General features: G+C 32.0%; 1 protein-coding gene across 2 annotated transcripts in view; it reads left to right on the forward strand.

Moving 5' to 3' along the window:
• Positions 1-12,198, forward strand: part of LOC126742774 (myosin-I heavy chain) — a 106,744-nt gene that overhangs the window by 38,137 nt on the left and 56,409 nt on the right. For both annotated transcript variants that reach the window (XM_050449560.1, XM_050449561.1), the window contains exons 9-11: positions 15-207; positions 9,265-9,529; positions 9,586-9,792. In XM_050449560.1, the coding sequence (XP_050305517.1) occupies positions 15-207; positions 9,265-9,529; positions 9,586-9,792 (665 nt within the window). The remainder of the gene's footprint in view (positions 1-14; positions 208-9,264; positions 9,530-9,585; positions 9,793-12,198) is intronic.

The raw sequence follows: 12,198 nt of genomic DNA on the forward strand, positions 1-12,198 counted from the left end.
TTCTTTTCTTATAGTATCAACAGGAAGAGATCACTTTCAACCATATCGCGTTCACGGACAACACCTTATGTTTGGAATTACTGGAAAAACCGCCCAGGTGCATTTTGCGATTATTGAGCGAGCAGTGTCACTTACCGAGGGGCTGTGACGCCTCCTACATCACGAATTTACACGCGGAATTCGAGGGTCACGAGAGATACGTCAAAGGTACGAAATAATCGGCGCATGTCATATATTTATTTTGAAAGTAGTCGTCGCATATATTCGGTCAAAAGTCTCTAAAACTCGGTAGTTTTTTTTTTATAGATATATTATTATGAGAATGTAAATGCGTTAATTATTCTCCTAGTTTTTGTACTATTTTATATTAATATACTATTTTGAGGGTTCTATTTAATATTTTCATCTATAGTGTCTGTTTTTTAAGTAGTTTGTTTGAAGGCCCCAATTTACGTTATATTAATGTAAATCCATGTACCTATTTTAAATGTTCCAGAATTTGTATACTTGCTTGCTTTGACTGTCAGTATTCCTCTGAAATTATTGGTCTTTTTCGGCAAAAACAATGAAGGGAATTCTAAATATTTCTAAATTGTTCGATAAGGTTTTAAAATGAACGCGTTTCGTGACATTTCATTCAGTTTTAATTGTTTAGTCACTTTTTACCTTGGAAACAATTAAACGACAGTCAACGCGAGTTAGGTTAGAGTTTTTGACGTTGACAACTCTCTCTACAACATACTCTTTTAAGTCCCAATTCGATGATATTGCATAGTATCGACGCATTACACGTTTTACCAATTACTGACTGCAAAATAATGAAAACCGTAAAAATGTAAATTTATCTCTCGAAAAATTGGTATAACAATAATATTTGTCAACATCAAATTCACCAATTAAAACAACCGAACTCCTAAAGCCTCTTCTCCCTGATTAATGCTTGTACGATTTGAGATTACGTTTGCCCTTCTTGACTATGGTTGACCGTTCGCAAGGTTCGTTTACGAACAATCTTATGAACTTCTGGTCGTTATCACACTTGTCTAGGATCACCAGATTGCTTACACCCATGTTCATATTCAATCTCCGGCGATTCGCTAGTGGAAATCCAGCGGAAATCGCGCTTAGTCCACTTCATAGACGGCGCGTCGCTAAACGTAACATGCGCATTAAAATAACTTTTAGCAATTCGCCGGAGGAAGCTTTTACCTTCTGCAGCCACTTTGCAGTAGTTGCATTTTTGCGAACGAAGAAAATTAATAATGGAAGGTGATTTAAATTTAATACATGCCGTAATTGTCGATTTTAATGTTGTTAATGACATGGAATATAACAGATTGCCAAAAAGATATATAAGAGATGCAGCTAATCCTGTGGAATTTTATTCAAATGAAGCGTTTAAAATGCGTTATCGTTTTGAGAAGCACGCAGTGATGGACTGTGTTATGCATTTGATAAATTGGCCGCAGTTAGTAAACAATAGAGGTTTACCATTACCATTTATCTTGTCACTTCTTGCAACATTACGTTTCTACAGTACAAGTAACTTTCAGGTACTGTTTTGTTTTATATAGTGTGATGTAAATACATATAAATAACGTATTTTATATGTATAGATTGTGTGTGGTAACTTAAGGGGCATTTCACAGCCTTCTGTTTGTAGAAGTGTTCACTTCGTATCCAATGACAAATTGCTAAAAACTGTCAACGTTTCATCCGATTTCCTTCAGCGGAAGAAATTAATCAGACAAGACAGATGTTTTATAATATTGCACACACAATTTCCCGAAGTTTCAGGATGTATTGATTGCACCCATGTTCGGATCAAAAATCCTTAGAACATTGAAAGGCTAGAATTAGTAAACAATAACTTTGTTTGAGTCCAACATGTGCACAGGGGCAAGAGGGGTGTGTTGTTTACAAACATATTTGCCGATTCTCTGTTGTCAAGTCGACGCGAATTTCCAACGGAGGAAATTTTTTGCTATATTTTAACAACCATTATAACGTTGATTTAACTTACTTGTGTTGTATTTTATAGGAAAATTTGAATTAAAAAATATAAATACAACAATTAACCTATTTTAAGAATAAATATAATATCCTTAAGCAAAAAAAAACAAAATTATTAACATTCTTATCCCTAAAACCGTTTCTAAAAAATTTGAAGCGACAACACCGGAACTTAAGCACCTGAGCCATACGCATAGTGTCATCTGTCAAACGGCTTTTTGTTTACGTTCGGGATTCGTGTATTTTCTTTAATTTTTTGGTTTCAAAAGGAAAAAGGCCACATTTTAGTGTTTTTTTAAATTGCTAGGATGGCAAAAACTTGTGTCGTTTGTGCCGCATCATGATAAAAAGGTGATTCAAGCCGATCTTTTCACAAGTAAGTACCGATACTTTCATAACATCACATCATGGGGTAACCATCATCATAAACGTAGAATAGGGGATCTTATAGATATAAACCTAATAAAAACTTGAATGTGAAAGTGTGTGTAAAATACCAAAATATTTATATTTTTAAATCTAAATATATTTTTGAACATATTCATCTATCAATAGGCTATAAAAAATATAAAACTAGAATTTTGTCCCTGGTTTTATTGTAGGATTTTATGTTTTTTTTGTTGTTTTGGCATAAAGATGGCATAATACCCATATACCTATCTATATATAGTTATGTTTTTTATTATAGACATTAGGTAGATAGATGAAATTACTAATTTTTTATTGCCTTTAAAGAATTTTGTAATTTATTTAGATTTGATATCTATGTATAGTTAATTTTGTCTTTCCCTAAAATTTGGTCGATAATTTATTTTTGTTTTACCATATTGCAACTTATAATAAGATATATATAGTAGTTGGCACCACATATTAATTTATTACTGTAATTTTTTTTGCTTTTTGATTAAATATCAAATACTTATTATAAATTGCCTAATATATGCCCAAAAGGAACAATGGATTTCATTAATCGAAATCAACACAATTAAAAAGAATATATTTGTTCAGATCACATCCTTAGAAGTGATTTATTATATAAGGAAGATAATATTATCAGTAGCCAGACCTTATTAAAAAAATCAGCTCTACCTTAAAGGTAATTTTTTTTTAAATATATTATTCTAGTATAAAAAAATCGTCACAAAAAGTATTAGTGTTACTCATATAAGCTTTATTTATACCTAATACTTACAGTCGTGGTCATATAAATAGCACACTCTTAATTTTGCAAAAAAAAAAAATTCTCTATTAATTATTATAAAGAACTAATACCGCATTTTGAAACTTCAATCCAATTCTCAGTTGACGTGTTTCGGCGATTTTTTAAAAAAGTTTTTATAATGCCTTTTTGTCACCATTAAAAAATGCTATAAAAATGTAACTTTTTTCTGTGTAATTTTAGATCAAATTTACTGATCCCATTCGAAAGAGCAGGAAAAATTATATACCCCTGAAAATTTCATGACAATTAAACCTTAAATAGTCTAGATATAAAATTTTAAAAATGACAAAAATCGCCTATTTTTGCAGAAATCGTGAAAAAAGCGCTATTTTTGCCATTTTTTAAATTTTATATCTAGACTATTTATTGGTCAATTGTCATGAAATATTCAAGGGATATATAATTTTTCCTGCTCTTTCGAATGGGACCAGTAAATTTGATCTAAATCTACACAGAAAAAAGTTACATTTTTATACCTTTTTTTAATGGTGACAAAAAGGCATTATAAAAACTTTTTAAAAAAATCGCCGAGACACGTCAACTGAGAATTGGATTGAAGTTTCAAAATGGGGTTTTAGTTCTTTATAATAATTGATACAACATTTTTTATTTACAAAATTTAGGGTGTGCTATTTATGTGACCGCCACTGTATGTGTGTAAAACTATTTTTTTACTAGGATTTCTGATGCACTGGTTAAAAACACAGCAGCCAATAATTCAGTTAATTTACCAAGTGATTTACCCTTCAAAGCTGCAAGGGTAGTTTTCCTAAAGAGTGCAAAAACTTCTTTAGCTTCCAAAATGGTATATAGTACAAACAGTGAAGCTAATATAGACAAGTATGGATAATTAAAATAAATTAATATTCTTGATACACCAAATTTTGTATAATTACAGATCTGATCATTCATCATCAACAATAACTGCATCTGAGATTAATAGTTACTGTGGGGTCTAGGTCAACAATTACTATTTCTCATCCAATCCGTTTTTGTTTAACTGCTACACATTCCCTGACTCTGCCAAGGAAAAGGTAAAAATACACTCAAAATAGACATCATTATAGCACATTTAAAAATTATTGTTCAATTCTTTCTCTAAGTACAAATAAGACTTTTATGCCATGTATCATCTTATTCTATATATCTTATTTAAAAGTGATATAGTATTTTATTGTGTTATATTTGTAATTAAATGCAATTAATCAAATGTATGATATTTCAAAGATTCTTTATAATAACATACATTTTATTGATTAATTGGATTATCATAATACATTTTTTTAATTTTTTCTTTTTAATATTGGTAATACTATATTTTTATGTATTTACTCTAGGGTAAAATGAAAATGATATCCTGAGGACTTTTTAAAAGCTAAATCACTTGTCACCAAATTATGGAAAAAAAGAACAAAAAATTAAAATTCGAAGATTGCAACAAACAAATTTGCGCCAAAGGAATTGAATTAAATGTCTCAAGTTATTATTAAAATACTTAAGAAATAATAACATGATTTTCGAAAAAGCCCAACATATTACATATTTTATTTGACTTGTAAAAGTACTTGTTTGTATATTACTACTAATAAACTATCTAATCTAATCTATTGTACATAGTCTTTTTTCTTAGGTAAGCTTTGTTTTTTAGTATAAATTAATCTGATATAATAATTGGTATTAGGTATTATATAGGTCACTGTTAAATGCCTCAAAACCATTGTACAGGCTAAATAATACTCATAATAAAAATCTTATAACCTATAAAAAACCTGCAACTCCTTCACAATTTGAACATCCTTGTAGTTTTAACTCTTTCCGCTGAAGCAATACTGTCCCTTTGAAAAAGTCAGCACCATAGAAGTATATATTATGTGATTTAAAGTAAGTGATGTAAAACTGAGTTTTGTCCAATATAACAATAATAAAATTTTGCAAAATGTTAAAAATTTGTGTCTTAAAACATGATTTATTAAGAAATCTATAATATTATATTAATAAAATATTTTATTTCCATAAAAATGCTTTGACAAAAATGCTGCCTTTTATTAGCACCTTCCTCTAACGAAGTCCGTTAAAAAAAGACATAAATAGCTCATAAATGGTAATATTACTTATACTTAAACTCTATAATAATTAATAAAAATTTATCAGGTAAATATTTGTTGACGACGTCACTGGTAGAGAGTGCTTGTATCGGTGGCGTCAACAATGAGTTCGAGCGGCGTTGCGATGCCATTAACGTTTTCTCGTTTCTTCGTACTTTATTTTCATTTATTTAACGTATATTGACTTCGATATAGAGTATCTTATCAAATTTATTTTTAAAAAATGCTTGATATTTTATTAAAGGGGAGCAGTACTATTGTTTTAAGTTTTCGGAAAAAACTGAAAATTTTTATGATATTATAAAGTGATTTTTGCCATTTCTCTATAAGCATTTGGCATCATTGTATCAGAGATGTTGCAAGCAAACAAACCTGCCCATAGTTCCACGGCATCCTACTTCTAGCCTTTCAATGTTCTAAGCAAAAATTCTAGAGGACCTTTTGCGGAAGTCTTTAGAAATAGAAAACGCTACTTCTCAATAAACGTCCAAGTTGTTTGTGGCCCAAATTTACAAATTTTCGATATTGTTGCACGATGGTCAGGAAGGGAACACGACTCAACTATTTTTAATGTTAGTTCAGTAAGGACTAAATTTGAACGCGGAATATTGAGAGGATATCTTTTAGGAGATAGTGGATATCCCTGTTTGCCATATCTTATGAATCCACTGGATAATCAGAAAACAGATATAATCGTTCTCAAATAAGAACTAGAAACGCCGATTTCCGTGCCTGGCAAGGACGTTAAACAGCAAACTTGCTTGTGCAGTTTTATATAACATAGGAAACATGACAAATGATGAATTTATTATTGATTTTGAACACGATGCTGTAAATGAGCTTCAACAAATTCCTAATAGGCGCGCATTGAATGCGGGTTTAGGATTTGGTGTTAGGCGTGCTTTAATACAACGTCACTTGAACAATTAATTAATTACGCTAAGAACTATATGTATAATATAATATGTACCTACCTAAGAAAATATTGTTTATTTTGTTGTTAAATTAAATGTAAATTCAAAGGCACAAACTGAAAACAATATTTTTTAATCCAATTTCCCAAAACTAGTAGTACATTAATTTATATAACGAAACGAGATATTCAAAAGGTAAAAATGTCAAGTTAACGTTCTTATTCCTAACATTTAGCATAAGAAAAGTTTTAATAAGTTAAATAAAAGTCTTATTTCTGACATTCTACATTTACAAAAAAATGGTAATGCTATTTCCGACAAACGTAAGTTATTCATTGATAATTTGATCCAATTTAATTTTCAAATATTCTAGCTCGGCTTCAGCAGCTTTCCGCTTTAACTTCGCTGTTTCAAAATCCTCCGCGGCAATTTTCATTTTCAACTTGTGCAGTTCTTCGCACTAAAGCCTTTCAGTTTCTGCATTTTTAATTCGGACTGATAATATAGCATCAGTTGCGTCGTGTCGTGTTTTGACTCGTTTTGGTGCTGGTGTAGTCCTACTTTCACTATTACTAATAGTTTGGTTATTGGTAAAACTTGATTCCTCATCAATGACTAAATTACTTGGGATTATTATTTCTCGTACGTTTTGCAAGGTAGCATGAGTATTTTGCGTTTCTTCCGACAACGAAGATGTAGTTGCAACATTTTTCTCAATATTAAGATATGGCCCATCGCTGTCAAGTGTATGCTGAATTTCATATGATAAATGCGGCACAGCAACGTCAAGTTGATTTGTCTTCTCTGGTATAGGTGGACCTCCCGGATTTTGTCCCAACATCTTTTTAATTGCGTTACAGATCGCTACAAAATATTTAAAATAAATACTCAATACAGACAATAGCAGACATATTACAATATAAATAGACTACTCTGTATAGCATACCTTCGTATTTTGGGAATACGCATTAAATTCATGCATTACACGATCCCATGCTTCCGTTTTTTTCTTTACGGATGTTGCGTCAGTCTTTTTTTCTTCAATAATGGGGTATTTTATTATTAATTGTTCGAGAATCTCTTTTTCTTCAGCTGTATAGGCAATTATTTGAGACATTTTTAACGCACAACTTCGAATTCTTTAGCTAAATTGCGTTCCTTAAACTACATAAACATCGGTACCCCAAGATTCTCATAAAACAATTCAATATTTTTAGGATGAATAGTTGCTGTATGCTCCACTTGGCAATTCGCCGAAGTAGCACTATGATATGAACTTGATATCGAACACGCTGGCGAGGCGCCCGTTGACAACGCGCTGGCGATTCGCTCGACCAACGACTATGAATATGGGTGTTAGTGTCATGAGAACCTTTTGTAACTCTCATACTTGTCAATGTTATTTAACAAATAATTAAATTGACAGATATTTAAAGGATAATAAATGAGAAAAAGGTTGTTAATATTGTGGAATAATGTAGTTGTATATCCCGGCCACTGAAGTTCTTTACTCTATTCGATAGTTTACAGTATTACTGTCCCTAGAACTTTGCTTCATTCAATGAACTAGACGAATATGTATAGTATAAGCCCATAGCATATTAAACCAACCACAGATCGTGCATCATCTTGTGCAAACTTGTCTGGGACCGTCAGATATTTTACTGACACCCAAAACTTGTGTCACACTTGTCAATTTCAAACGTCACTCTTTCTGTCAAATGTTTAAAGGACAAAAACCGCTAAAAAAGTTAATATTGTGGAATAATATACTTGTATGTTTTAAAGTTATGTTTGCTCTCATTAACAAGATTCACTTACTGTCTCAATAATTGCGTTTCATGGAAGAATATCACATTCAGATATTTTTCCATGTTTCAAGGAGAAACTTGAGGATAGGAATTCAACTTAAGAAACGATTACGAAGTAAAGCTTATATGCATTTCTAGGTTATGTTTGCCTTCCTTGAATGGAATAAACAGTTCCCATGATTTTTTTTACTGTCTGCAGAACTTCCGCGAATTGTGACAATTGTCACCGTACTCCTTAACTCTGCTTAACCGTATATCGCATCATGTATGAGACCAATCATAGACTGTAGAATAATGAAAAGCAAAGTAATCTAGGATCACCTGATATCTTACTCTCTTGAGAAGTTGGTGTAACTCACAAATAAAATCACTGAACCCCTAAAACACCTTTTCAGTGATTAATGTTTTGAGGTTATGTTTTCCCTTGTACCCGGTACGGTTGACAGTTCACAAGATTCTCTTCCGGTCTATAGAACTTTTGGTCGTTGTAACATTAACAATGTACATAATAATTCTGCTTGACAACTCGCAGTATTAACTATGCATAAATGTCATACTTGTCAATGTTAAACATCGCCTTGTCTGTTAAATCAGTCAATGAACAGCCGTTTAAATGACAGTAATCGTTGAAAAAATTTTTTAATGTAGCAGTACAGTTTGAGATCGTAACTACTCCTAAACTGTAGTTAGGATTCTTTTACTGTCTTGAGAACTTGTGATCATTGTCACTAACTCTATTTGATAATTCGCGGTATTACTGTCACCGTCATACCCCTTAATTCACAACCAAACGACTTTGTTTAATATGAGCGTATAACATTGAAAACCTTATGCAAAATTGTCTGAGATCACCAAATATCTTACTGTGTCAAAAAACTTCATACTTCTGTCATACTTGTCAATGTCAAACTCACAAATTTAATAACTGAACTCCTTGAATTTCTTCTCAGTGCCTAATGTTTGTACCTTTTGAGGTTGCGTGCTTACTTCTTATTGACAGTTCAATTTCCTCTTCTTGCTATGTACTCCTTAACTCATTTTGTCTTTGACGTTGGTTGACATTACTGTTCGGAGACCTAAGCAAAAATTTCAAACTTGTCAAGGGAATCAACCTTAAGACCCATTCAAACGAACTTAGCTTGAAGTGTGTCTTTAAAAGTGTATTCTCGAATTTTGTTGCAATATTTGTTACTCTATAGGTGATGATAGACGTAGATGGGAAACCGAGTTCGGAGTCAAACACTACGCGGGGTGCGTCACTTATAACGTCAAGGGTTTCGTGGATAAAAACCGGGACGTGCAACAAGACGTTTTCTTCGATATCATTTCCAGAAGTACCAACGAGTTTGTGCAAGAATTGTCCACCTTTCAAGAGTTAACGCAGAAGACGCAAGCTACCAATGGGGTCGGCACCGTGTCCAGAGGCACTAGCAAAGGGAAACCCACCGTTTCAGACACTTTTAGGTAATATAACTAGTTTCATCATAATTAAATTCCTTAGTATAATATTTGTTTTTTAGGCATCAATTGCAAGCTTTAGTAGACGTCTTACAGTCGACGACCCCCTGGTACGTTCGGTGTATTAAGCCGAATAAAGATAAGCTCCCGAATGATTACGATGACGCTTTAGTGTTGGACCAGTTAAAGTATTTAGGGATGCTGGATATTATTAGGATTAGGAAGGAAGGGTTCCCGATACATATGAACTATGAGGATTTTGTCATTAGGTAAGTAGTGTATTACTTAAAAGTGTGTCAATTTTCCCTTAAAAAAATCTCATTATTGCATAAAAAGGAAAAAATCATCAATTGTAGATGATTTCTGAATATTAGATGGACAAACTGTCATATGTCTTCTTGTTTAAAAAATTAACATGTAAAGATAATATTCATCTACACGAAACACACTATGAACTGCTAATTATCAGTCAAGTTAAAGATAATACCTCCTGCACATTTAAATCAAAATGTAAAAAGCAACTGTTACGTTTAAATGACTAATATCCTGTTTTCTGCTAATATGTTTATAACTTTTCTATTTTTTTAAATTCTGTAGTATGTGTATGATAGGTAAATGATTACGAAACTTTTTTTTTTAATCTTATTTGTAATTTTATAATTGTATCTTTTTTTAAATGCTCGGTTAAACTAAGAAATATGTTGTCTACATTTAATTATTTATTTCATCTTGTTTTGTATTAGATCCTATATAAAAATAAATATTCACTTGAGCTCTATAAATGTTAGATGGACCAAAATGCAATTTTTTTTAAACAACTACAAACAATTTTTGAACCGCTTAAAATACGAATATTCGCTTTGACTACCTTGAAGAACAAAGCAATCATCTTCCAGGCAATTGGAAGAACTACTTAATTAATCTAATAATTTTCCTTTATTTTCTCTATTAATTTATTTGTTATTTACTCCTTTCACTTTGCAATGGATTCTTTAGGAAAATATCTTAAAATCGGTCATTTGAATGTAAGATCCTTGCTGCCTAGTATCAAGGACGTACAAAATTATTTACTGGCTTTAAACCTAGACATTTTGGCGATTTCGGAGAGCTGGCTAGGAGTAAGTGTATCTGACGAGGAAATTTATATCGATGGCTACCATTTTTATAGAGTTGACAAAGGGATTAGAGGGGGTGGAGTAGGAGCTTATATAAAAGATAATTTACAGGTTGATAAAATTAATGTAGTAGACTCCAACGCATCATTGGAACAAATGTGGCTTACAATTAAATTTAAAGTAATCACCCTCGGTGTGGGTATTATTTATAGACCTCCAAAATATAATGTAATTGATGCACTTAATATTTTAGAAAATTCAGTCGGGTTTATAATGCCCTTGTGTGACGAATTGGTACTGTTGGGGGATATTTATATTAATTTATTACGTCATAACAAAATTAGTAACGATTTTGATAATTTTTTGGAATCTTTTAATTTTAAACAAATGGTTATTAATCCAACTAGAATTTCAGCATCTGACCCTAGCTTACTAGATGTTATTATTCTCTCCAATGAAAATTTGTTGATAGGGCCGGTGTATCACAAGGATTTGCATGATATTTCTGATCATCAATTAATATACTGCTCAATTAATATTACGGTACCTTCCACCATTCCTAAGTATATTGAATACCGAAATTTTAAATATTTTGATTCTGATCGATTTCACACTGATTTGTGCAATTGCAACTGGTCAAATATTTTAGACTACGATAACGTTGAGGACAAGCTACAGTTTTTACTGACTTAATAGTTGCTCTATTTGATATACATGCCCCTAAGCGTAGGATTAAAGTCACCAAACCCAAATCACCTTGGTTTACAGGTGTTCTAAAGTTAATGAAGGCTGAAAGAAATAAAGATTTGTCAAAGTATAAAAAATCTCGTGAGATCAAGGACTGGGAGGCCTATAAAACCTTAAGAAATATGTTTACCCAGGCTGTCCGCAGCGAAAAGAAAGCATATCTAGAATATGTGACAAGCAGCAAAAATGATAAGTTGATGTGGCAATCTATAAATCAATTAAATGTTTACAATAAAACAAAAAATAATTTTAACTTACCATTAAACTTAAATAGCCCAGACAAGATTAATAATTTTTTTATTGAGTCAGTACGCATAATATGTCCCACTGTCGACCAAGACACAATAAATTACTATAATACAAACCGCGGGACTAATGGCAGGTTTAAGTTAAATCTTGTTACTGAAAAGGATGTTGAAAGTGCTCTATCCCAACTAAGATCGAATGCTGCTGGCGCTGATGGCATAACTCTTTCCATGCTTAGACTATGCTGTCCTCTTTTCTATGTTGTTTTGTTATTCCATTTTTGACCAATATATTCAATACATCAATAGAAACGGGTGTTTTTCCATCTCAGTGGAAGACAGCTATTGTTATTCCTATACCAAAAACTCCAGGTGTAAAACAACTGTCAGATTCGAGGCCAATTAGCCTTTTGAGTGTTTTGTCTAAGGTATATGAGCGGCTTATATATAAGCAAATGCTGCTTTATTTTCACGAAAATCATTTACTTTTTGAGGGCCAGTCTGGTTTTCGTAAGGGATTTAGTACAGCAACGGCCCTGCTCAATATTCTTGATAACCTATTTAAGGC

The sequence above is a fragment of the Anthonomus grandis genome, chromosome 12 (assembly GCF_022605725.1).
Source record: "Anthonomus grandis grandis chromosome 12, icAntGran1.3, whole genome shotgun sequence".
Taxonomy (NCBI): Eukaryota; Metazoa; Arthropoda; class Insecta; order Coleoptera; family Curculionidae; genus Anthonomus; species Anthonomus grandis.